The following is a 27,446-nucleotide window of genomic DNA, read 5'->3' on the forward strand; positions in this document are numbered from 1 at the left end:
ACTGTATGCACCTGCTGCGGGCCCCACCCTGTGGCAGTGGAGGGGAAGGCTGCTTCCAGCTGGGGTGGGTGCTGGGTGGAGAACAGGAAGAATCTGAGAATGAGGCTAGTGCTGGAGTAGAAGAATTTAGGAGACCCCGGCTCTCCTACCCAGTGGAATTCCGGCTGCACAATTAGTGTGTGTCATTCATTGAGCACTTGACTTGGCCGCACTGTGCCTCAGTTTCCCCATCTGTAAAATGAGATAATAACAGATCTTCTGTAGGACTGAGGGGCCGTTGAATGAGTTGGCCTAGTAAGGTGACGGACCCCCTGGCCTGCATGTGGGAATGTAAACTGCTTCTGTTACTCCCCTTCTGAAAGGCTTTCCGAGTCAATCCAGCTCCCATAAGGCATAAGGCCCCAACTCCCTCCCTCCTTCGCCCCCTCTTTTGCTCCCTTCCCACATGCTGTTTCCTGTCCCTGGAACTTCCTTGTTCCTCCCCCCTCCAGAAGCCCCTGGCTGCCCCTCCTGTGTCCAGCCCAGCTCAAATGTCCTCCTTGGGGGGGGGGGCCTTCCTTCCTCTCTAAAGCAGCCCCCGCCCCACCCTTTTACTGCAACCCTGTTCACTAGTTTGCTCAGCTCCCCCGGCCACATGCCAGCTTCCTGAGGGCAGGGGGTCCTTTTCTTGTTCATGTGTGGATTTGGGGCCCAGGACAGGGCCCGCTGTGAGGCAGGTGCTTGATTTTCTTAGAGGAATGAATGAATGAATGAATGAGGAGTTGATCCAGCCTGAACTGTACAGTAACAAGGACCCCATGAGGGCAACCCTACTGCCAGGCCATCTCCGCAGGTTCCTTCAGGGCCTGGTCAGTGCAAAGCCCAGACCCTTGGGGGTCCGGCTGGATCCTGGGGGTGGGGATTAAGGAGGCAAGTGGGGTACAGGTAACAGCATCACAAAGGAAGCCCGTCACTGGGGAAGAAGAGCAGCCCCCTCAGTGTATGGCACCTGGAGGTGCAGGCTGGACATGGGCAGAGTGAGGGACCCGGGCCAGGACACTGAACGGAGGTGCTGGCAGCCCTGCCACTGGAGCCGGCAGCCATCTGGCCTGGACAGAGGGGCCTCCGCAGGCCCTGGCTCACCCCCAGCCACCCCACTGCTGACCTGCGTCACTGGGCCTATCAGGGGTGGGCTACAGCTCTCCCTCTACCCAAGGGGAAGGGCTAGACAGGCTAAGGCCCCTCAGTTCCCTTACCCCAGACAGAGGACACAGGAACTCCTGTCTCAGGAACCTGCAGTCAGGACTGCTCTGAGGATGCTGGATTAGAGCTTCCTGCTGGGGCCAAGGTCTCCCAAGAAGAGGATTCTCATGGGGAGGTCAAGGTGGGACAGGCCCCCTGTGGCCCTTATTCACCCAGGAGCCTCAGGGGGAGGTAAGGGCCAAGCAGCCTGCATTTGCTGCCTCTACTTCCCTTTCCCCCAAAAGCCTGGCATGTGGTGATGGTGTTGGGAAGCAGGAATGGCGTGTCCAGGGGTCCTGAGGTCAGGCCTGGTGTACCACTACACCCTAGCTCCCACAGCTAGGGTGCCCAGTGCCCCAGCACAGCTCCCCAGGGAGGTGGTCTTGCTACCTGTGGACACTCGTAGACAAGGGCTCACACTCATACCGCACCCTTGCACACACACAATCTACACATAGGCCTCTCCACATCCATCATGCACACCTGCGCCCAGGACATGCACCAGCACTGGCTGTAGCATGTGGTACACACATGCCCTGCACAGGCACATGTATACACATGCACACATGCACATGCACACACAAACGTACACCTGGGCTCACACACAAATGTACACCTGGGCTCAGCCAGTCCTGGCTTCTCTCTTCAGATGTAACCCTGGGCCTATGGAAATGGGGATGCTGATGGGGCAGCACCTTCTTGGTGGAGGGGATACTGAGACACAAGCCCCAGCCCCCCATCCATGAGGAAATCACTGTCGGCTGCACTGAGGAGGGCGGCTGCCCCACGGCCCTCCAGGACCGCCTCTGCTTCCAGGCCCAGGCCATGAGTCAGGGAGGTAGGGACAGGAGGGCCAGCTGGTGACAGAGCAAGACAGCCACACCAGGGCTGGGCCTTTCCATCCAAGGTGGGCCCTCTTCTAAGGCCTTTCCCTCCCCCGAGGTCCACCAGCTGGCATAGCCATGGCATGTCTGCTTCCAGGTACGATGCCTCCCCCCACCCCTGAGCTCAAGAGTCACAGCCTTGTTTTTGTCAGTTAATGGAAAGAATCTGGAGCGTCTGGCTTCCCTGGACAGTGAGAATCAGCATGGAACTAGGAGATGCTTGAAATCACAGAAAGGAAAGCCCAGAGAGGGTCAGGACTTGCCTGAGGTCACACAGCAATGGAACAGCAGATATAAAACACAACTCTGGTCTTAAGCCTCCCGCTCCAGCATCTGGAACCAGCTCCCATCCTCAAATTCCTTCCCCTCTGCACACCCCAGCCTGCAAAAGATGCCTCCTCCAGGAAAACTCCGGGCCCCCTCCTTTGTCCTGCACCCCTCAGTGGGTACAGCCCTCCTCGTTCATCGAGGCGCAGTTGTGCATGTTGCTTGATAAGGTTTATGATCCAGCATCAAGTTTGTCCCAAGCCTGTGGGACCACCCTTCTGTTCCTTAACATTCTCCCCCACAAAATGGGCCTCTGACTTGCTTTGCAGGTCTGCTGTAGGGATTAAATGAGGCATGTGTGTAAACGTCTGGTGTTTGCTAAGCACTAATAAAGATACCCACTAATTCGGTATGTAATGCCCAGGTTTTAGAGCAAAAGTTCCTGACAACACTTGGCAAACCACCAACGCCACCTTTCCCAAATCACCTTACAGTTCCTCAGGGTTGAGTGTCCAGAGATGGCTTTCCATTGAGTGTCCAAGAGTGTCCAGAGGTGCAGTTTCCAGTTTCCACCCAGAGCCAGTAAGAGGGATCCCTTTGCAGTTTGAATATGAGAGCAGCTTTCTTGGCTCCCCCACAGCCAACCTTGTCCGCTGAGTGTGCCTGTGCTGCCACCTGCTGGCCAGTGAGATAAGAGCAGGCTTAAGAACAGGGGCTTTCCATTAGGGAACTTCAAAATTATTATGTGATTAGTATAAGGTATATGACTATCATATATTATAATAAACTACACACCAGTAGGTCCTGAAGCCCCTACAGGAACTAGAGTTATCCCTAGAGAAGCTGGTTGGTTGTGAGAAGGCGGATGAGTCTAGGGAAGGATCTGAGAGGATTTTGATTTTGATGAAATGAGAACACATCAGCATCAACACATCACTGCCTGTCCTTAGTGCTTGAAGACCTCCCATGCCTGACACTTATATCACCCCCTACAATCAGGTCACTGTGAATAACTGTTTGGGGTCCCCTGTACTTGGACATTCCTAGGAGGGAGACTGCCCACACCGCCCTCCCAGCACCCAAACCCAGCCCTCACCCACATGGGCCCACAGACGCCCTCCCCCTCACACAGTGCTTACGCACTTTGTTTATGAACAAATCCCCACCCACCACTGGTTTACTTTTCAAACACTTAGTTTTGTCTTGGGAGTAACTCTTCCTGCCTTTCAGTTCCTGGGGTAGTGGCCCAGCACTTGTCCAGGAATGTAAGCCTGAATCCAGCAATCCCACTCACTATCCCGCCCACCTAGGTTGATGAGACAGCCTTGGAGAGACCTCAGAAGGGGGAGGCTGCTAAGGAAAGCAGGGTGCTGGGGGAGAACCCTGGGCTGCCAAAGACCTTGTTTTGCCTTCGAGTAGCTTCCCCCAGACTCTGGAGGACTTGAATGGTGGGGGAGGTCAGGGGGACAGGAAGGGGAGAGTATGAGATCTGAACAAAACTGTTGGCAGAGAGCTCTGAGGACAGAGAAGCAGAGCAGCATGCCCCAGGTCACACAGCAAGCAAGCGGCAAGGCCAAGGCAATCAGGAATCTGGAAACTAACCAAAGAATCCTTCATAAACAGGAGACCCTTTCTGGAATATAAATGCTTGCTTTGTGGGGACTGTTTCACAAGATCCCAGTTTCACTGTTTCAAGAGAACCCAATTTCCCTGTTTCATGAGATCCCAATTTCCCTGGCATGCTTGGTCTTCTTAAAGGCCCAGAAGGCCCCTGGGTTCAGAGAGAAAAGAACTTCTCTGGGCAAAATCCTGGACCCCCCTGGTAACCCATCCTGGGCAAAGCCTCACCACTGCCTGCAGTTTCTGACACAGTGAAGAGAACTAGGGCAAAGCTTCTGGAAACCTCCCCATCACACCCAGGGTCTCTGCCAGGCCAGCCCCTGCTGCAGACCTAAATTTACTGAGATTTAGACAGAAAAGTAGAAAACACAGAAAAGTAGGGGGGGGGGAACACAATTGCTGTTAAACTTTAGGTTTATTTCCATTCACTCATTTTTTTTCCATGCATGGGTTTTTATTTGTGTGCTGCATTTACACAGTTAATATCAAACTGGATTGGCACTTTGCTGTCAATATCCCATCTAATCTCTGCCCTCGACGTACCTACTATTCCTCAGCAGATATAACTACACAGAGTTCATGTTCTCTTCTTGGATGAAGAATATCTTTGGATGGAAACTACTTTGTCTCTTTTAGAAGATTTCTACAAATCAGATCAAGTAATTTTATTTCTGGGAAACTAGGAATATAAAAATCTTTAACAACTGTAATAAGTTTTGCTAATTATTTTCCCAATCACATTTGTATAAGTGTATCCATTCCACATGTGGCAAAGGAAGGAGATGACTGTTACCACATCCTCCTCATCATCTCTGCTACTTTAATAGATATGAAAAACAGCATCTCTTTCAATTTGCATCTCTCTGATTCATAGTGAGACTGCACTTTTGTTTGCATTTTTAAAAAGATTTTATTTTATTTTTTTTTTGCGTAGAATAATTGGGGCACAGGCCAGAGGTGCAGGGGGTGAGAGGACTCACCAGACACAGAGTGGGGAGCAGAGCAGGCAGAATGATTGAAACACACTGCTGAGGGAGCAGCTGGCGAGACAGGGGAGGTCTGCTGCGCCATGTGGGTCAGCTCCCTGGCTGGGGATCGAACTCAGGCTGCAGCAATGGGCCATTGTGGTGGTAACACTGAGACCTAACCCCTAGACCACTAGGGAGGCCCTTGTTTGCACATTCTGGTTTATCAGTGGAATGCTCTCCAATATCCAACCAGTTTCCTGTCAAGGCTACACTAGGAAAATTTCTCCCCATTTTTACAGACTCATTTCAAGATGTCATGCCTTACCTGGGCTATTAGGATTGTTGTTTTTTAGAAAAAAAAACACACAGTTATCCTTTGTGACATGCCTCCAGCTGACAGACTGCAGATGCCTCCCTACTGCCTGTCACTAACCCAACTCTTTGGCCTGGTCTCTTCCTTGCCCAGCCTTCCCTGCCAGTCTCCCCCTGCCACCTCCACTGTGTGCAGCCCCCCTGCACGCTCATCCTCATCTTGCTGCTCTGCCCTTCCACTCCGTTGCAGTATGTTTCTATCTTTTTTTTTTTTAAAGATTTATGTATTTATTTATACAAGCACTGGGTACAGTCAGAAGCGAGGGAGAGTGAGAGAATTCACCAGACCCAGAGTGGGGAGCAGAGCAGGCAGAAGGACCGAAGTACACTGCTGAGGGGAGCAGCGGGCGGCAGGAGAGGTCTGCATGCTATGTGGGACCCTCGCCCAGCGGCCGGGGATCCAACCAGCGCTGCAGAGGCTGCGGGCAGCTTCACAGCCCAGCGCTCAACCGCTGCACCTCCTCTGCCAGTATTTTTACCCGCTGAGACTGAGCGGACCCTCTCCAGTGCCCTGTCCAAGGTGCTGGAGACCAGCATTCAACCAGACTAGTCCCTGACTCAGTCTCCTCATTGGGAGCAGACAGAAGACACAAATGTTTTCTGATTAATTAAGACTCGTTTGGCTTCAAAGAACAAGAGCCCACTCAAAGTGCCTCAAGCAAAGAGCTGCTTATTGGAAGGATACAGGATTTCTCAGAACTCAAAGGCAAGCAGCCCAGACGGGGCTCTTGGGAATAGGACGGTAGCTCTCAGAAAGCAAAGCCGCCCTCTCCGCCTCTCCAGTCTCTCGTGACCGTGTATCCACTTCCTCTCCTGCCTACCCCATGCCAGCTGCCTCTCTGCAGACTCATTCTGCTCTTGGCCCATCACAGCCAACTATACCGCGTGGCCTCTTGCCCGGGGTCACCACCCGTGGGCCATGGTCCCCATGCACACGCCATTCAGAATCTCAAGAGAGAGGATGTACTTGGCTTAGATTCACCACATGGGGTCAGGGTCCTGTCAGCAGTTGTTGGGAAGCCCTGACCCCTTCACTTCCTGGTTCAACTAGCTGTGACCGGAGATGCAGCGGGGGCAAATCAGGTCACAGGGCACAAGAGGGTGTCAGATCTGGATTATAACAAGATCCCTGGGCTCTCGTGTGTATTAAAGCTGAAAGGCAACGCTCTTGGGCGTAGTTCTCAGAGGGACCTGCTCTGGCTGCAGCGGCACCAGGGACCTGTCAGACATGCAGCATGTGAGGCCATGCCCGGGGTCTGGAGACCTGGAAGGTGTTGACCTGCACACAGGTGCTCAAAGTCAGCCCCATCCCTGAGCCCTCTGCTTTCCACGGAGAAAACTCTAACCTCCTTTCCATGGTGAAGAGCCAGTGTCCTGCTCTCCACTTGTCGCCTGGGGCTGGCAGAGATGCCCCCACTAAGCCATGTGCACGGATGCAGCACACTGGTGGTGGGCTATGCCTGTCAGAGGCTCCTAACTACACCAACAAGGTCACATCCACAGGCCTTAGGAGGACATATATTTCAGGGGCAGCACACTGACCACACTGCACCACCCTACCTGCCAAATGTTTGAGACAAGACTAGGGGCATGTGGGGGGGGTCCCTGCCCCATCTCCATCTTTATCTAGAGTAATCACCAACGATGGCTGACTCACCCCATATTAGCCACAGAGAGAGAATATCAGAGAAACAAGGAGCAGTCCCTCGTCTCAAGGGACTGATGGCTGGGTGGGACCAGACAGCCAAGAGGGGTGCTACCCTGCACCCCTGCCCATGGCACCCTGACCACCATCTCCTGTCAATTTCAGAGCTGTAGGACAAGAAAATGCCCAGCGAGGGGGGCGGGGCATCCTGCCAGCATCAGGGTTTGCAGGCCCCAGTGCTCCCGGATCGCAAGCTCTCCCTTCTGCAGCTCCCATTCTGCCAGCGCAGGTTTTACAATTGCCAGGATGGCAATTAAGGAGATGATCAGCCAAATGGTATGTTTTGGACCCCAGCTGCCGGCATTCTGTGAGGCCCATCTCAGGGCCAAGAGAGATGAGACTTTGCAGAAAGTGTCCAGAAGAGCCCCCTCCCAGACCACCGCTGACGCTGTAGCCCTGCCGTGAGGAGTGAGGAGAGGGGTGCAGGGCTCCCACCCCACTGTGCTTCTCTGCTGGGGCTCCTGCTGACAGGAGCCCCTAAGCAGACTGGGGGAAAAAGAAGTAAGTAAGAGCTGAGCACTGAGCACAGGTGTTGAAGTGGAGAGAGGCAATTCGGGGAGACCTGTGTTCTCGTCCCCTTTCAGCCACAGTCAGCTGCATGAGCTGGGACATGTTCTTAAAGAACAACCCTCTACAAGTCATTAGATAAAGGCAGGCAGTCCAAGAGGGGGGGAAATGGGCAAAGAATTTGAACAGGCATTTACAGAAGAAATACAGATGGCAAAAAAAAAAAAAAAAAAAAAAAAACCACGAGATGTTCAATCTCTCTAGGAATAAGGGAAGGAAAATGTAAAAGAATCAGGACATGAGTGGGGAAACTGGTGCTACTTGAATATATTGGTGCTGTTAGTCTTAGTGTGGATCACTGTGTTCTGGTTATACAAGTGCTGGCATTAAGAGGAGCTGGGTGGGACACAGAAACATTAATTCAAAAGAGCACCTGCACCCCTATGTTTATAGCAGCACTGTTTACAATAGCTAAGCTTTGGAAACAGCCCAAATGCCCCAAAATAGATGACTGGATCAAGAAGATGTGGTACATAGACACCATGGAATATTACTCAGCAATCAAAAAAGATAAACTCATGCAATTTGCAGCAACATGGATGGGGCTGGAAGGGATCATGCTCAGCGAAATAAGCCAGAAAGAAAAAGAAAAAGAAAAATACCAAATGGTCTCCTTCATAGCAGGAATTTAGAAAACCTAAATAAGGAACCAGGAAAAAGACTAATTATAATAAAGAAAAAATCAAAATCAACAAGCAACTATAAACCAGAGACACACTGCGGGGTGGGGGGGAGAGGAAGGATTAGGGTCAAAATAAGGGGGGGTGGAACTGTATGGGGAATAATAACCAAAATGAAAATGCATATGTTGTGCAAAAATGAAAAATGATGTAAGAATTATATAAAATAAAATATATTAATAAAAAAAGAGAAGCTGGGTGAAGGGTCCTAGTCTTCACAACTGCTCTGTGAACTTATTTCAAAATAAAAAACAAACGATTACTGCAACAACCAAAGCAGAGAACAAGGAGGCAACATCACTATCTACCCAATAGTAGCAAGAACCCTAAAGACTCACTAGACCCAGCTTTGGGTGTTGGTGTGAAGAGCTACTGCTGGTGGGAGGGTGATTTGGCAGAATGGGTTGCAATTTCATTGTACCTGCCCTGGGCCCAGGAATTCCACTGCTTGGTATTTACACACCAAAATGCTTGCAGTCCTATTCAGAGAGGTATGTCCATGAGCGTTCGCCCAAGCCCTGTTAAGTTATAACCAGGAACACCCTCCATGCCCAACCAGGAGAAATGGACCAACAGAGGAGGGGTTGAAAGACACAGTGCATCTAACCAGGAATATCGTGCAGCGGGGGAAAAGGATGCAATACATTCACAGGACCTAAAATAAAAAGGTTTCCAAAGCAAATACCTAGATGCAAAACAATATATACGGTGTGAGCTCATTGATCCAAAGGGAAAGTGCAAGTAAAGGCACACATTTCCTAATGTGTGTATCGGGATGTATAAGCCGATCCCCAGATCAGGAAAATACCCTCCTGTTTAGTCAACTGGCCAAAGTTCCTTCTGGAAAGGGCAGAGGCATGAAATTGGAGCAGGCAGGCTGGGTGGGGTGGTGCCAAAGGGGACTTGGCTTTTTGTGTTCTTTGTATTTTTAACAATAAGGCTATTTTGTATTACTTGTGCCATTTATTTAAGTGATTTTTTAAAAATAGGTGCTAACCTTTTCTGACCTCCTGTTTCCTTGTCTTAAAATAGAGGAGCTAGTCATACAATGGTCTGTTTCAATTATACCTCAGTTTTTTAACTAAATAAATAAAGGAGTGGGTTAGGACCTCTCCAGGCTACTTCCTGGGTGTCTGGATGTCCCGAATGTCTTTAGCTTAAAGCTGAGGCCCCGTCCCCACTCTGCCCCCTACTTTCCTCCAGTCCCCCCACTTCCAGCTCATTCCTGACATAGAGACTGGCTGGCAGGTATCCCCATATCTTCATGGAGCTGCGCCTTCTTGTCATTTCCAGCAAAACTGAATGGTCACCTCCTCCCCGCCACCTAAGGTAACAATCAGGGAGGAAGGAGAGGCAGGGCCAGATCACGCAGGGCCTGGAAAATGGGGCAAGTTAGGGCTTCAGGCACAGGCGGTCAGGAAGCCTCAGAAGGCTTTAGATGCTGATGGGGGGCGGAGTCAGGGGTGAAGAGCTGGGGGGAAGGGGTGGCTTAAGGCTGCCCACCATCCAAGGCACTGGCTTCAGAGAATGGATCCAAGTCTTGGTAAAACAGAACAAAAGGTAGAATTTCTCTTTAAGCAATTGGCGGGTGGGTCACCCCACGTAAATAGCTGGAAGGGAACTGAAGGATCAGAGTGAATTTATTTCAAGTGCATTTCCTATTCAAGCTTATTAGCGCCAGTTTTTCCATCCCCTCCATTCCCTTAAGGAAGACAGCTCCTCTTCTGGCCTCTTCTCAGGTCCTGGCACCGAGATCCACATTTGTTCTGCAAACTGTCTCTTGACACGATGGTCCATCAGCCTTTTTCCCTTTTTGCCTCTATTTCCTTCTCTCATCTCTGTTTGCCACCCATTTTCTTTTCCCCAATTTTCCCAAGATGGTGGCCTCTCTCCCCTCATCTCTCTTCCCTGGCTTAGTCACCACCCTCTGATAAATTCTCTTCCAGGCATTTTCTGCTGGTCCCCCTGCCCTTCCCGTGTGGCCTTGGCCTGGTGGCATCTTCCATTGCGCTGGCTCCAGTTGCCTTTCCAGGGCTGGATTCCCAGGCTGACCACCCAGAAAAGGCTTCAGGACTTCCTCCTTCCCCTCAGGTCCAGCCTCACAGGCTGTAAATGATTAATAGTAACTGACTTGGGTTGAGAAGGGAGTTGTGGCCTCAACACCAGCTGCAGCCAGGAGGGCTCACATGCCAGCCAGCCTCCCCTTCCTCTTGTTTCTGGACTTGCTCCACGAGACCCCTGGCCACCAGGGAGGAGGGGGAACCCATTCCTCTGATTGGAAAGGGTTAAGGGTCAGCCCAGCTTGGATCCCAAGCCCACTGGCATGATCAGAGGTTGGGCACCAGCATAGCGGACCCCAATCTGAACCACATGATTCCTAGGACAAAGGAGCATTTCTCCTGAAGAAAATGACAGCATGTCCTAGAAAAGGGGAGAGAGTCCCAGGCAGATAAGCAGGGCTGTCCACACTGCTCAAGTTCAGCCTATGGCCTGGCCCTGATGTAGATGAAGACTGAATGGATCCTCAGCCGGCAGGGAAGCCCTTGGGAGGCTGTTCTTGTTGATCTTCTTGGCTGAGCAGATGCCCAGAGGGCACTAGCTCCTCACTCCATCAGGCCTCCACAAGGTGTGCATTTCTGAGGCACCAAAAACGTTGGATCCTGCCAAATGTGACTTTTGTCAGCAACCAGCCCATCTGGAAGAAAGCTAGTGTTAGGTTTATTTAAAATGCCAGGTTGGAAGTGGGAAGGTCAATTGTCTTAAAAAATCCATCACTTGTATACACAGCATGGTCCCAGGCTTCTGTCCAGGATGCTGCTTTGCAAGGAGTCAGATATTTTTAGAGCTAAGAGACACCCTAGAGGTCTTGTGTTCTGACCCCCTCATTTTACAAATGAGGCAACAGGCACAGAGAGGTTGAGCATTTTGTCCAGTTTTACCAGGTTGTCCATATACCATTGGGAATTGGGAAATCCTAAATATTAATCAGCACCAGGATTTCCATTTAATGTTTGCAAACTATGCAAGAAAAGATGTGATAAAAGTATCCTGGCCTTGTAGTGCATGTGACTCTATACCCTGAACCCTGGACAGTCCTCTCAGCCAACGTTACCTCAATTAAAAGAAAAAGTTGAAGCCATAGACTTGTTTTAACTATGTGAATATTTAATCTAATTTTTCTCCTTTGTGCATTCATCTTCACAAAATGCTTTAGCTTTGCATGTCTCTGATCATCAGTGGCCAATGAATCTCAGCTTTCCACTTCTCTCCCATCAGCTCCAGCTCAGCGTTTAGGAACCAGGTAGCAAACATTCGAGGGTATCAGGAGAATTAGGACAGAAGGATTTCTTTGGGAAAGAGCTGGTCCTTCTTCCTGCTTTCTCTCCATTTTTAATTATTTGTTTGTTTGTTTGCTTATTTTTTAAGATTTATTTATTTATTTATACAAGCACTGGGTACAGTCAGAAGCGTGGGAGGGTGAGAGAATTCACCAGAGCTAGAGTGGGGAGCAGAACAGGCAGATCGACCGAAATACACTGCTGAGGGGAGCAGCGGGCGGCAGGAGAGGTCTGTGCGTTATGTGGGACCCTCCCCGGCAGCCTGGGATCGAACCAGCACTGCAGAGGCTGCGGGCAGCCTTGCAGCCCAGCACTCAACCACTGTGCCACCACGGGAGGCCCTGATTTCTCTTCCTTAAAGAGACACACGCCCTACACTTACAATGGCTTAGTACAATCCCTCTACTTTACGCTGTTCATCATTTTGATCCCATATGCCAAACTCAAAGTCATTGGCCCTAACTTGCAAGAGAAAGAAGCTATTGTGGTTGATGGAGCAAAGCACATGGGTGCTGACACACAAAGCCCCTCTGTGACTTCAAGAGGCAACCCCCCCCCCATTCACTCAGCACGAGAAAAAGGGCACACACTGTGCTCAACCTCTGTTCAACCCTCCCGAATTTGTAAACAACTGAAACACAACACAAACAAGTTGTGGTTTTTTTTTCAGCTTGCGGATGTTAACTCAATAAAATGTTTGTTAATTAACTTCACAAGCCTTTTTTTTTAAAATAATATTTATTTATTTATGCATCCAAGAGCTGGGGTACAGGCCAGAGATGCGGGGGGTGAGAGGATACACCAAAGATAGAGCAGGAACAGAACAGGAAGAGTGAGCAAAATACACTGCTGAGGGGAGCAGCGGGCGAGACAGGAGAGGTCTGCTGCACCATGTGGGTTGCTCCCTGGCTGGCCGGGGATTGAACTTGGGCTGCAGAGGCTTCAGATTGCTTCATAGTGCGGTGCTTAACCCTTGTGCCACCAGGGATGCCCAACTTCACAAGCCTTTTAACTTTTTAACCCCAGATTATCTCTGCATGTGAATGGACTCCAGGGCTGGCGTGAATTGGATGGTTTCTCTGATAGAGCAAGTGGATCTCTAAGTATGTGGCCACAGTCAGGATGGGCCAGCTTGTGGTGTGATAACAAACAGCACCCAGCTCTTCATGGCATGACAGAAGTTTGCTCTGTGCTCATGCTCAGTGTGATTACTCCAGGTCCCCATCTGAAGAAGGGTCCGTCTTGACACCGCTTCCGCACTCCACTCACTGGTGGAAAGCCCTCTGCAGGGCCTCCCACAGAAATGAAAGCTCCATCCCAGAGGGGGCGGCTGTCACTTCCCATTGGTCGAAATGGTCGTGTGGGTCCCAGGCACCAGCAGGGCCAGAAAGTGAGTGCTCCCTGTGCTCCCAGGAGCAGAGGGCAGCCGTACAGGCCTCCTCAACACCCCCCATGAAGGAACCCAGCCTCACCCTCAGGAGAAAGCCTCCTTGAGCACAGCCTAGTGCCAAATCCACTGGTCAAACACCTACGTGCCAATTACGAGCCAGGCCCTGGATGGCCCTGAAGGTAGATCAGTAAGGATTTAGAAAGCCAAAGTCTTTGGAATCGTTCACCTGACTTTATGGTGTATGAGTTATAGCTCAATAAAAACAAACAAAAAAAATTAAATTAAAAACCACATCTTACCTATTCCTCCATGGAGGAAATGACATGGAGGTGGCAGCCCTGTCCAGGGAGCAAAGCTGTACGGGCCTAAACCCTGCGAAGCCCAGGTCAGTGGGCCCCACAGACTCCTGGGCTCCCCCGGCCCGAATGAGAGTATTGCCAAGTTCACATCTGAAAACAGAAAACAGAAATAAATCCCCAAACCAAAACAAATGTCAAGCCTGCAGTTCCAACCCCTCGCACTGGGTCAGCAGCTCCAGCCCAGGGTCTGGGGAGCAGCTGGGCTGGGCCCTGTGTGTGTGTGTGGAGGCGGGGGTGGGGGGGGGCAAACACAGCTTCTGAAAACTGCTGGCAGGGACCTATCTCTCCAAATACTAGTAGCACTCTCTCCCCATCCCCGCAATGACAATCAAAAATATCTCCAGTGTCAAATATCCCTGGGGACAAAACCTCCTGGGTGAGACTCTGTTCTAACAAAACTTTCAAGTGTGCTGTGGGTGCCACTTGGTTATGCTTTGGAGGAACAAACCCTGCAGTGGGAACCGAGGACCTGAGTTTGAACCCCGCTGCTCTTCTATCACACGCTGCCTCCCTCTTTGGACCTCAGTTTCCCTCATAAAATGAGACGACTCAGTAGGAATCATTCTAAAGTCTGTCTGGAGCTTGTAAGGCTGTAGGGTTTGGGTTCTGGAAATTTTCATTCTCAAACTGACGCAGGTAGACCTTGCCAGCTCCCCAAAACAATAGTGGAGCATGGGGTCCAGCTGTGAGGAAGGATAATCCAGAGGAGGGGTGGGGTGAGGGGACCACAAAGCTGGTGCAGAGCCCCAGCTTCCAGTGGGGCAGCTGGGGAAGAGGAGGGTGGGGAAGCACCGGCAGCCAGCAGAGCTCAGGAATGCCCCAGAAGGTGCCTCTTGAGCTGACCCGTTGCCTCCCCACTAAAAATCTACCTGTGACCTAAGACATCAGAAGAGACAGACCAGGGCCTGGTAAATGGGCTTTGGAGGAATATTTTTTAAATAAATGGCAAGCAGCATGCACATAAGAGCAATGCGCCAGAAATGTGAGTCAGTGTGTGTGTGTGTGTGTGCGTGTGTCTGTGTGTGTGTGAGAGAGAGAGAGAGAGAGAGAGAGCGAGAGAGACTTGATATTGCTCTGTATCCTTGCTATTGACAACAGAAATTGAACAGCTCCAATTCAGCTTGAATCTGTCAATGTGATTTTTCTCTTTTTAATCCTTCTCCCAGGATGATAGGTTTGCTGGTCTCTTACTGGCCTCTTGACTCTTGCTCAACTGTAATCAAAAGATACAGACAAGAGTTGGAAAGGAGAGACGCCCTAGTTCCTCACCATGCACATTTCCTCCTGGTCCATCTCAAAATCTAATAAAGCTTGACAGTGAAATTGAAAGGGAGTGAGAGGTATTTAATAAAAGGCCATCTAAACAATGACTCAGGACTTTGGAAAGCTGGAAGAAACAGGCTAAACAGCTTTTGCCATTCAACCCCCTCTCCCCAGAAAAAAGAGCCTAATGTATATCTTTTATAGTCTTAAGTTTGGGGGGAGGTTTCAGCCACATTAACATTTTTCTGGATGGTTCATAAACTGAGTTTCCAGGCTAAGCTGTATTCCACAGCCAACATCAGAAATATTTTGCACAGTTGTTCTTTTATTCATCCAGGCTGTTTGTGAAGCTTCTGAGTATCAGTACTGTGTTGTGGGCCAAGGGTACAAAGGTGAATAAAATTCAGTCCAGGCTTTCCAGAGCTTTGCACTGGGCCAGGTAAAGACACGTAGGGACATGATCCACAACTCAGGTGCTAAGTGGGACACTGGACAACACCTGGCCCTGAACTGAGGTTCAGGTAAGGTCTTCTGAGAAGGGGCTAATAGAGCTAAGTCTTGAAGAAGGTATGACCTGTTGAGGCAGAAATGAGAGAATGATCCAGGCTTGTGAAAGGCATAAAAACAAGAGAGGGTTTGGCGAGTCGCTGAACTCTACGATACATAATGTATTGCTAGTAGCATTTGGAGAGGCGCTAGTGAGGAATAAGACCAAGCTGGCCCACCCACATCTGCTATGCCAAGGACTTCTGCCCTAAGTCTCTGTCCTCCATCACCAAAAGGGGTTCCCATTATTCACATCCCCACTATTCACAGAACTTACATGCTATGAAGTCGCCGTGAACACTGAGCTAGTGAACACTGAACCACTGCTCATTGGGGAAATGAAGGCTCAGATTCCTGCAAGCCTCTGGATGGCATTTTCGCCCCCTGGACAAATAAACTTATTTTAGCTTCTCTTCCCCCTGCCCCTCCTTTCTCTCATGACCCTCCTCTTAACAGCAGAAGCACACCTGCTGGGGGAAGTCCTCTTGCACCCAGCGAAACTCCCTTGAATCTGCTCATCTGGTTAATCACCTGAGACTTCACCAAAGCCACCATCACAGCTATTGTCCAACAGCCCTCACTGGGCATAACCTAGTAAATAATAGGGCTGTGAATCCTATGCACACATCCCATACATCTAGACTTTCTCTCACCCAGACTTTCCAGAGATTTTGATTCTCTCCATTTTGATTTCTCCTGGGAGACAGGAGAAAGGCATGAGTGAGCGCAAAACTATCTCTGAACTTCAGACCTAAGACCTGGAACTTGGCTCTGGCTGCCCAAGTCCTTCCAAGGCCAGCCCGTCAGAGGCCAACTTGCAGTTCATTCCCTCTCGGGGAAGTCAGATGCTCAGCCAGCAGAATGGTCCCCACTTGCAGCAAAGCAAAGTACCTGGAACCCCCAGAATGGTCCCCACTTGCAGCAAAGCAAAGAGACTGGAACCCCCTCCCCACCGGGCTTCTCTATTTTGTCAGCTGTTGGCATCCACATGGTCTGTATGCGTTTGTGAAGGAGCATCAGGAAATCGGGGTGTCTGGGGCCTACCAGCTGCTGACAGACAGACGTGCAAGGGCTTTGCCAGCGATGTGTTAGCAGAACAGCCTGGGCAGCCTGGCTCATCCACGTTTTCTGGGAAGGGACAATAAATAAACTCCTTGAACAGCTAAATCCTAGGGGCCCTTCCAGGGTTATTGTTAATCTGAAATGCTAGACATGGGACTCATAGGTTTTATTTAATATCATAAAATACAGTCTGGTAGATGGGGGAAGGAGGAGGGACAGAACCCACACCCCAGGGCTCGACCTCCTTGCTGACCCCCTAACTTCATCAGGGACTTTCCTTTATCATGAAAGATAAAGGAATTAAATGTCTCAAGAATGTACACTACAAGCTACCTACATGGTATCTAATGTCAAATCTCTTTGCATTTCCCCAATTGTTAATCTTCAAAATTTTAAGTTTGTAGAGTAGTTTTAGGGTCACAGTACAGTAAAACTGAGTGGAAAGTGGGCATCCCTTGGTGGTGCAAGGGGTTAAGATGCAACCTATGAAGCTGTCCACAGTCTCTGCAGCTCCAGTTCGATCCCCGGGCAGGGAGCTACCCACATGGCACAGCAGACCTCTCCTGACTCGCCCGCTGCTCCCCTCAGCAGTATATTTCACTCAGTCTGCCTGTTCTGCTCCCCACTCTGTCTCTGGTGAATCTTCTCACCCCCCACACCTCTGGCCTGTATCCCAGTTCTTATATGAATAAATAAATAAATCTTTAAAAAAAAACTGAGTGGAAAATGCAGAGAGTTCCCATATAACCCCTGCCCAACCCCCATGCCCCCACACAAACCTCATCCACTGTCACCATCAGGCATCAGAACAGAATCTTTATATAAGCCATGAACCTGCAGTGACCCCCTCATTGTCACCCACGGGCCACAGCTGACACAGGGGTTCACTCTTGGTGTTGTATAGTCCATGTTTAATTGACACATGCTTAACGGCATGTCTCCACCACGACAGTGTCCTACAGGATAGTTTCCCTGCCCTAAAGGCCCTCTGTGCACCCCCTCTTCCCCCAGGCACCTGACCGTGGGCTATCTCCACAGCTTTACCTTTTCCAGAATGCCATTCAGCTGGAATTATAGAGCAGATGGTCTTTTTTCAGATGGGCTACCCACAAAAAGTGGTGTATTAATTGATCAGTATCAATTAATTGATACTGATCAATTAATACGCCACCTGCAAGTCATTGTGCTGAGATCAAATTAGACGTCTTGGTCATCACTGAGTCCCCCACACAGAAGAGGCACCTGCATGTTGAAAAGATGAATGGATGGGCCTCCCCTGGTGGCGCAGCAGTTAGGCACTGGGTTGCGAGGCTGCCCGCAGCCTCTGCAGCGCCAGTTCGATCCCTGGCCACTGGCGAGGGTCCCACCAAAAAAAAGAGAAAAGATGAATGGATGAACAACCCAATTCTCCAGTTTAAAAAAAAACAAAAAAACAGAGTAAAACATAAAGTCAATACAAGTGCCAGACCTTAGGTCATGAGATTTGACTGAGATATTAATAATTTGGAAATTTTTTGAGTTCTGATCTCTTCCACACAGTGGAATTTTCCAGCTGATGGCAATGCTTAGGGTAAGGGATTTCTACTCAGCTTTTTCAAGCTTTTGTGCTTAGGGGTCCCCTCTGAGCTCTCCCCAAGTAACCTGACACACCCCCAGACAGGGATACCTAGAGGTCTGGGCAAAGCCAAGTATAAGGAGAGAATGACTTCATAGACGCGTTATGCCACGTCCCTATTTCTGGCCCCAGGATCATCCTGGCTTTCTGGACAACAGAGTTACCCTGCTGAGTCATGTGCAACCTAAACCCTCATCTGCAGTCTGCCCTGCTTGCCAGAACCCAGGAAACCTAGACAAGGTACCGCAGACCTGGGTAGAGCAGTGGAGAGAAGGTGGTAGGTGACAGGCATTCGAAAAGTAGAAGGACAGAAAGAACTTGAGCCTAAATGATAATTAGTGAGCACCAGAGAAATCAAGACAAGCGTCTGCCTCATTTTACATAATGATATAAATGTTATCAGTTTGCATGGAAATCAACTCATATTTCAACTGCCACAGAGGAACTGACATTTAAGGGGATCTGGTGATGGCTCCTTCTGTATGGTGAAGCATTAGCCTGTAATGTTAATATTCACTTTCACATTTAGCTGTGTAATGTTGATATTTCCCAGGGATGACTTTTGAGAGAGGACAGTCGGTGTCTTGTGAAAGCGCCATGCCTAGCAGACGATTAGGCAGAATGAATACATGTTAGGTTGTCTAAATATGCCACAGATCTGGGGCCCTGCCTTTATAATTGAAAAATTAGGAAATGTTGTTCTTGACGGCTGTCATCTGTCTCAGTAGAAAATGCCTTGTTAGGAAAAGTGTTTTCAGGAAACGACTTCAAAAAAACGGCTGCTCATTCATAGCTGGAGAAATTACCAAGTGAAGTGGCTTTTAGCATTATTGTGGCTATTGTTTAACACCCCCTGCTCCCCTGGAGCTATCACTGGCTGGTCTCATCAGACACTCTAATAAAGATTACATTCCCCAGTCTTGCTAGCAACTATGTGTGTGGTCTTGTGTACATTCTGCCCAAGGCAACGTTATGTGTCCTGAAAAACTAGAGCTGCTCCCTACTTCATGTCTTCCTCCTTTCTGGAGATGTGATGCCTAGAGCTCAAGCAGCTGCTTTGGACGCTGAGGCAGCATGCTAAGGATGGCAGAGAAACCAAACATGATATGGACACCAGGAAGGTCTTGGAGCTGCTAACACGGCCCTTGACTCCTTTATTTATGCAGCCAGGAGAAGCTCCCTGCTTTTAAGGACTCCAGTCATTACACTGGACTCACAGGGTTAATCCAGGATACGCGCCTCACCTTTAGGCTCATACCCATCATCACATCTGCAAAGTCCCTTTTGCCATCTAAGACGACACATTCACAGGCCCCTGGGATTAAGGCGTGGACCTGTTTGGGGACCATTTTCTATCCCCAAGACTAAATAAGGGTCCTTGCTTTAAGGTACAGGCGGCATCCTGAGTGATGGTTCCCCATCCTGTAAAGAACTCGGCAAGCTGTTCTACTTCTGTCAGGGTAGCTGTTTCCAGATGGTGGAATATGATTCAACCAGTGGGTCCTACAGTCTGGGGCCGGCCCCAAGCTCCTTTGCTGTAAAGTAATTTCCGTGGTCTGACACCATACCTGGTGGGCTCCCTGCTGTAAATGAAACGCTTGGTAAGATCTCGGCTAGTGGTACTGGCTTAGGCCTTGCAGGCAGGGGAGGTGAGCCCATAGCCAGGACATGTGTCCATTTCTGTCACCAGCCCCTCTAAGATGGTAGGGCCCCAACGCGGTCAGCTGGCCAGCTGGTCTCCTCAAAATGATGTCATTTTGAGGACTCCACTTGGGTCTCTGGAAGTTGCTGGAAGCTGAGTACTGGGATCTCCAATTAGGGAACATCATGCAGGACCAGCCTCAATCACTGTCACCGTGGTAATTTTATCCATGTGTCCATCCTATCAGCGCTGGAGTGGCCAGTGAAAAAGACTTAACTGCAATCAACCACCCTAATCTTTTCTCCACTTGACTGTCTATTGTCACTTCCAGGGTGGAACATTCCAAGTGAGCATTAACATAAAGATCCTCAAGCCGACGTCCACTCCCATATGTCCCGCATGCTCCTCCCTTGTCTCCAGTCTTCTAAGCGGTTTCCTTCCAGGCCTAAACTCAGAGGGCCAGGCTCTTGACCACTGCTATGAGTTTATATATATTCTAACCTAGCACAATTTTCTGTCTCTGTGAAATGGACCCCAGGTACTGCCTTTGCCTCACCACTGTCTAGCAAAGCCACTCCTAGGTGACACAAGCACGATTCCTGTCAGCTGTGCACCAGGGTGTGAGCAGGGGAGGGGTGCTGGAGTGGTGTACGGCATGGGGGTCTGAATTGTCTGCACTTGCAGGTGCTAATGCCCTCTGGTGCTGCCCGTGCTCAATGCCAGCTGGACCACCTCCATCTAACAACGCATGGTCACTAAGCCCATCCACCCTTATGATCTAACATAACCCAACCCGTGAGAGGCAGTTCCAGTGCAAGGTCACTTGCCACCCATGGTCAGGCGCTCCTTTCTATGAGGGCACAGAGCACACCAGGACTTGTTTTTCATGGCATATGATCCCCCACTGCAGATGCTGTGGCCTTGCTCCAGGACCCTAGAGGCCTGCATTGTGATTCTCCTACTGGGACTGTGGGCTCCACACAGCCTCTTTCTCATCACTGACAGCTCTAGCACCACAGCCTGCTGGGCTGCTAGTCCCACCGTGAGGCTGTGTGCACACAGCTGGCCCTGCTAGAGCTGTTTCCTATTCCGGGCCCCACTTCAAGCTGACAGTCTTTCATGGCAGCTGGTGACTGGTCAAAGTGGTGCCACTATGTATGAAATGTGCTGTCTCCAGAACCTGAGAGAATGTCTTGGTGCTGTGCTTCCTTCTTCATGGTAGGAAGGAAAAGATGCAGTCATTTGCCTTTGACTTTGGATGGGATGCCCTGAGATGCCCCTAACCACAGGACCCCCAAAAATTTTACTGGTGTGACAGGCCCCTAAAGTTTTATAGGATTTATGTCTCACCCTTTGGAGGGCATGTAACTTCCCAGCACTTTTAATGCACTAGCTGACTTGTGCTCACCTGGCCCATTTAACATGACATCATCGATAGAAAGGGTCGTGAGAGTGTGCAGTACGAAGTCCAGATGGTTCAGACCTCTCTGTGTCACCAGCACCCACACAGGAGACAGGAGTTACAAGGTAACTTGAGCAGGAAAAGTTTAACATAATGAATCAGTAATTGTAACAAAGGACTAATTGTAAAAAATTCCACAAATTACTCTAAGACTGAGAAAGCAATTGCCCAAGAAAAGGACAGACCTGGGGGGAACATTCCCTCCCCAAGAGTGGGATTCAGACGTCACTGGAGAAAATCCAGTTGTAGCCCGCTGGAGGCTAGAGGCATTTTCTGGCTCAGGCCAGACCAGGTCAGTGGCAGCAAGTAAGCAGGAAACTTTACTCTAAGGTACAGACAGGCCAGGGCAGGGGTTAGAATGCAGAGATAGTAGGAGTCCCAGAAGCCTGCTTGCCATGAGGACAGCCTAGGAGCTGGGGTATGAAGTGTCTCTGTTGGAAGAACATCAGGAAGCAGCCCCCCACGACACAGGTGAGCCCACAGGGGTGGATGCACAATGGGAGTGAGGGTGGCGGGAACTCGGTGATGCACTGGGAAGCCTGGGGGTACAGTATCCACAGCAGGAGAGCCACAGTGAGGTAGGCTCCGGCGGGAACCAAGGCGCAGGCTCCCTGAGGACTGCACATGCTGAGTGTGCAGTGGATCCACAGTGCCACCAGCTGTGCCCTCACGTGCAGCTCTGGCAATCATGTAATAGAAGCAAGAATTGAAACCCAAGCACACCAGAACCTTTAATGGGAGCCCAGACTAGGCCTCTTCTGACAAACTTAACATCATGCCCACCACAAAAGAGAAATCCTTAAAGGGCCCAGTTGCATTCTCACAGAGCAGGTAATGAAGGGTAGATTTGGAGAGGAGAGGCAGTACATTTGAAAACTGGCAAGAACTATATCATGACAGGGTGGGAAAATGAGCATGGCCCCGGGGAGGGGGCATTGTAAATGTATGGCATGGTGTGTGCCAGGGGCTACTACCCTGTTGAGTTTGAAGTAGGCCAGTGCAATTCCATAGAATCTCTGGTTTCTACACGAGCCCAAACAGTGAATTAAATGGCAACAGGAAGAAAACTGCTATTCGTGCATCCTTTAGATCCCTAAGGGTGGCATTAATCTCAACTCCCCCCGTCAGAATGCAAAATTATTTCTAATTTATGTTGACCCAAGTGAAGGAGGGTTTATTGACCACTCTAGTTCTTACTCCACAAGCCAATTCAGTGTGGGGCAGCTCCATCTGTCAAATATAACTATCTCCATTTTTCATGTGGGAACTGTGGAAATGATGCCTCGCAGGGGTTTGTGGATCCAGTGGATTTAATCTCAGCCTGCTCTTGGCCAGGACTCCATTATGTGTCTGCAGATGAGGACCGTGATGGTACAATAGGTCTCTGGGTATTAATGTCAGTTTGTGTCCAACTGTCCCCAAAATATCTTGGTATTACTCTTTGTCCAATATACACTTGCCATGGTGTTTTAGGGTCCATCTTCATGGGGAGGCAGCATTCTTTTCAATCAATAAGTTCTGGGTCTGAAAACTGGCTCAGGTCTGAAAACTGAGCCAGGAAGCATGACTTTTTAATTGGAGTGAATGCCTTAGCTCCCTTGATCATTCATCCTTGATTTCTTCTGATAGCACAGGTTGAATAATACCCTTTCTGGCTGCCCACTGGCCCCCAGGGACTCTGTGTACGATTACCCAATTCCCCAGCTCTCTGTAGGTCAGGTCCCGGCCACCACTCCAACCTAACCAGTCATTATGATAAATGCATCCATCTGCCTGGCTTCTGATGGTGCACCACTTACGCCTTTTTGGATTAGTGAAATGATTTACAGGATACAGAAGGTGCACTCACAAAAGATACTGACAAAAGTAACAAAATAATAATCCAGTGGGTCAAGAAGTCACAGGTAAACTTCAGAGATGTCCAAGATATCTAGATGCAGCTACCTGTCAGCTACATGGGACGCATTTCAGCTCAGGATCATCAACACCAGGATATATGCAAAATGCCACACTCTCATCTGAAGAAGGATCTTTAATATCCTTCTGGTCACTCAGCCCAAACCAGCCTGCGTGACTGGGCTGAATAGTGGAAACTAAGATTACCTAAGAGAAACCAGATCAACCTGCACATTTTCTCCTATCAGTGATGACAGGCCATACGGACTGCCCCTGGTGTCTTTTGGACTCAGCACAGAACTACATTACCTACTAGTTTGTAAATTCCATTCTAAATGGGTGAAGGGTGAACACCATTTTTTTAGGGTCCACTGAGGAGAATCAGTGCTGCAACTAACCAGAAAGATTAAACCTGTAACTCCATAGATAGTTAAGGGCTGCATCTGGCCTCCCTTGTTTTGGGGACCCCTATCAGCCTCTACACTCAGGCCTCCCAGGAAGCAGTGATTCTTGCTGCTGAGGCAATCCCTCAACAGACTGAAGTCTGTTTGCTGCAGGACCCCAAGGCACTACAGCAACAAGTCCTTCCTTGAAGGGGGATCCAGGAAGCTCATCGCCGTGTCCATCACATACTGCAGCCCAGATATTTAAATGTTTTGGGAACTGAACATAATGCATATTTTTAGTATCCTATGTGTTTTATCCATTTAAAAATGTCTTCTCGGGCCTCCATGGTGGCGCAAGAGGTTAAGCACCACACTGTGAAGCAATCTGTAGCCTCTGCAGCACGAGTTCGATCCCTGCCCGACCAGGGAGCAACCCACATGGCAAAACAGACCTCTCCTGTCTCGCCCGCTGCTCCCCTCAGCAGTGTGTTTCAGTCAATCTGCCTGTGCTACTCCCTACTCTATCTCTGGTGAATCCCCTCACCCTCCCACATCTTTGGCCTGTATCCAGCTCTTGTATGCAAAATAAATAAAAAAATTTTAAAATAAAAATGTCTTCTGTCTTCTGAGAGAGGGCTTCATCAGACTTTCAAAGGGTATCATGGTGTGAAAAGATTAAAAACCCCTTGATATATAAAGTACAATGTTTGCCCTTATCTGCAGTTTTGCTCCCCCACCCCTTCCTTTAACCATGGGCTGGAAATATTACATACATGAAGGTATCTAAGAGTGAGACCTTTCGTCCTAGGCATGTATGTGTAGGAAAATACATCATGTACCAATAGGGTTTGGTACTATCTGCAGTTTCAGGCACCCACCCTCTGGGGGTCTTGGAAGATATCCTCTGAGGACAAGGCGGGGACTGCTGGATAAAATCATGCTTCTTTTTCAGGAACTAAATTTAAATGATGGCTTTTATCTTTCTCTATAGCTACCTACCACCCACCTCAAGGTCCGCTGATATATTCACATGTGTCAGAGTCTCATGACAGACAAGTTCAGGTTTTTTTCCAATTAATTTTTTTAACCCTAATGTAACTCAGGTTGATCCTCCCTCCTCTTCGTCCTGGGTACACAGCTCCCTTATATTTATCGGTGTCTTGCAGTTAGGGATGTCGATGCGGCTAAATTCTAACAGTGGAACAGGATCAGATGCCATTTCCAGCCTTTAAAGGGATCAGTGTGCGTCCCCCACTTGCTGCTCCCCCTTTTGCTAACCAGACTCAGCCTCAACCAAGCAATAACAACAAGGCTTTAAGGAGGGGCAAAGGCACGAGATGGAAGGAGCCTGGGCTCTCGGCCTCACGTGGAGAAGGCCACACTGCCCCTTAGACTCTTCAGGAGGTTGTTTTTGAGCCATTACGTTTTGGAGTCTATCTGTAACAACACTTAAGCTTGCCTTGAATAAAACAGTGCACAAATAGTTTCCAAATTCTATAGGTATCTGAATCTTAGTTCTAATCCCATCTTGAACACTATGAAAGAAACTGAAGCCAAGTTAATGAATTTGTCTAAGGTCACACGTGATGGCTAAGATTAGGACCTCACTCTTCTGAAGCCTAATCTTTCACTGTGCCATTCTGTCTTCTAAGGTTCCGTAGTAAGAACAGCAAGCTGACTGAGGTCATGAGATTTCTATTTCAGCAAAAGAGAGGGGCAGGGAGAAAGGCAGGAGATGCATCTTCTTGGCCTGAATCAGACATTAGCTACCTACAGTGATTAAATTATCTGGAATGAACACTCAACTCTGTCACCGAAGCTGAAGGAGCAGCCTTCCTGGTGGCGGAGGAGAGCAATAAAAGCATGGATACGGGGGGGGGGTGTGGGGGGGGGGGCTTCCCTGGTGGTGCAAAGGGTTAAGACGCAACCTATGGAACTATCCACAGCAGCATGAGTTCAATCCCTGGCCTTCCAGGGAGCAACCCACACAGCGCAGTAGACCTCTCCTGACACCCGCTGCATCCCTCAGCAGCGTACTTCAGTCACTCTGCCTGTTCTGTTCCCCACTCTGTCTCTGGTGAATCCTCTCACCCCACACACCTCTGGCCCTGCACCCTAGCTCTTATATGCATAAATAAATAAATGTTTAAAAAAAAAAGCCAAACTCTTAAAAAAAAAAAAGTATGGACACAGGGAAGGCGGAAACTCCCAATGACTCTTACAGCTTCTGCTTCCACACATCCACATGGCATCCATTCGTTCTAGTACACAAAGATCACACAGCCGAACCACTATCAGAATACAGGAAAAGGGGAAAGGAAACAACTGGGGAAAATAATGAGACTTCAGTGCAGCAAGAGGATATTAGGTCCCCTTTCTCCTCCCCTCTACTTTCAGAGAGAAAATGTGTTAACTTCACTAAGCTCCTTCAAGAAGTTAGAAATGTTCTTTCCAGCTGGGGTGGCTAGGGGAGGCTTTGGTAAAATGCAGCCAGGCTTGAAGGTTAGGTAGGACATTGTGGGGGGGGGTGGATGAAGAAAGATCAAGGATCCTGTAGGCAAGGAAAAACCCAGCGTGGAGGTGGGAAAGAGTTAGCTGACTGTAGAGTAGATGAGAGAGAAAAGCAGAGAGGACATGGCTCATATGGTGGGGAGCTGGCAGCAACACTGAGTTTAAGACTAAGGAGTTTAGGGCCCTCCCCAGTGGCGCAAGGAGTTAAGACCCAGCACTGTGGAGCTATCCGCAGCCACTGCGTGTCCACAGCCACTGCATGCAGCAAAAGTTTGATCCCCAGCCAGGGAGGTGACCCACATGGTGCAGCAGACCTCTCCTGTCTCACCCGCTGCTCCCCTCAGCAGTGTATTTCAGTCATTCTGCCTGTTCTGCTCCCCACTCTGTCTCTGGTGGATCCCCTCACACCCCCACCCCGTGTCCCGCACCTCTGGCCTATATCCCAGTTTGTGTATGCATAAATAAATAAATCTTTAAAAAAAAAATCAAACCACCTTTAAAAAAAAAAAAAAACTAAGGAGTTTAGTTTCACTTAGGGGGCAGTTAAAAGTCTAGAAATTTTGAACAAAATGGTGCCACGTTAAAATGATTGCTTCTGAAAACTGACCTGACTGGAGGATGCAGGCTGGCCTGAAATAGGGAGAATAGGAGAGCAGGGAGTCCAGTTAGGAACATCTCCAGAGCCAAGGTAATCTTGAACTAGGAGGATGGCAGCTGGAACAAGAACAACAAAAAGGTCAATTGCAAAGGGCCAGAAGGAGTCAATTTCCATCATTCACTCAAAGTTCCCTATAATAAAAACAAAAAGCAAACAAAAAGTTCCCTGTAATAATAGTATTATTTAAATCTATGTGAATAAAGCATCTTAATAACCCCCTTTATAAATTAATCAGTTTAATAACATACAATAGTTTTCAAAAAAAAGAATGTAAGAGCTTTGCAAAGGAAAGCTTGGGAATCAGTTCCTACCCACACCTGGGGGAGCCGCCATGGCCAGGGCTTCAGTTAGCCATTGGGGACACTAGCCGAACCAAAGCCCAGATGACCGAGGGGTAGGATGAAAGCCTCAGGTCTGAGGTGTGTTATCCAGGTGACAATCTCCTGCCAGGAAGCTCCGACATTCAGATCTCAAGTCCTGCTTATAGTTTAATGGTGTTTCAAAGAGATGAAAATAATTATGTATGAAAATGTTCTGAAACGTGATAAGCACCATTTAGATCTTTGTCTAACTTAACATTAGAAGAAATATTTAAATGTTCCTTAAAAAAAAAAAAAAAACAACAACACTCTGCGCTACCGTATTACAAGCCAGTGTTTTAAGAGGATTTGCTGAGGAAAAAAATTCACCTTGGTTAACAACAAAAAAGGTGGAAAGGCAGCAGGTGGAAACGAAGTCGCCTCCGGGAAAATGACCGGGGGGGGGGGCTGTTTCGGGGGACTCCGGGGTGCCGGGTCCGCGTGGGCACCACGCGCCGGGGGCGGCCTGGAGGCTGCATGGGGAGAGAACGGGGGGCCGGCCATGTGGAAACCTGCCCGGACCCTCCCCAGCAAGGCCATCACCCCACGACTAGAGGAAGAAAACAGGCAGCAGATCCGGAGGCTGAGCATCCAGGCTCTCCCCTACCCAGGGGCCACCCTGCCCTCTCCCGGGGGAGCCGACCCCGCAGACTAGACAAAGGCGCCGGCCGCAGG

At 49.3% G+C, this 27,446-nt stretch overlaps 1 protein-coding gene across 2 annotated transcripts in view; it reads right to left on the reverse strand.

Moving 5' to 3' along the window:
• Positions 1–27,129, reverse strand: part of LOC119231608 (uncharacterized) — a 34,608-nt gene extending 7,479 nt beyond the window's left edge. Inside the window, exons 1-4 of one of the 2 annotated variants that reach the window (XR_008549528.1) lie at positions 27,102–27,129; positions 26,362–26,468; positions 13,312–13,461; positions 2,860–3,050 (exon numbers count right to left, since the gene is read on the reverse strand). Coding sequence is in view for 1 of the 2 variants with exons in the window: in XM_054689002.1 (XP_054544977.1) it covers positions 2,860–3,050; positions 13,312–13,461; positions 20,908–20,923 (357 nt within the window). In the remaining variant the exon portion in view is untranslated. Of the gene's footprint in view, positions 1–2,859; positions 3,051–13,311; positions 13,462–20,907; positions 21,022–26,361; positions 26,469–27,101 lie in introns of those variants that run through there. The other variant, XM_054689002.1, reaches the window with a different exon arrangement.
• Positions 27,130–27,446: the final 317 nt, after the last annotated feature.

The sequence above is a fragment of the Talpa occidentalis genome, unplaced genomic scaffold (genome assembly GCF_014898055.3).
Source record: "Talpa occidentalis isolate TD23 unplaced genomic scaffold, MPIMG_talOcc4v2.1 talOcc4.7, whole genome shotgun sequence".
Classification (NCBI taxonomy): domain Eukaryota; kingdom Metazoa; phylum Chordata; class Mammalia; order Eulipotyphla; family Talpidae; genus Talpa; species Talpa occidentalis.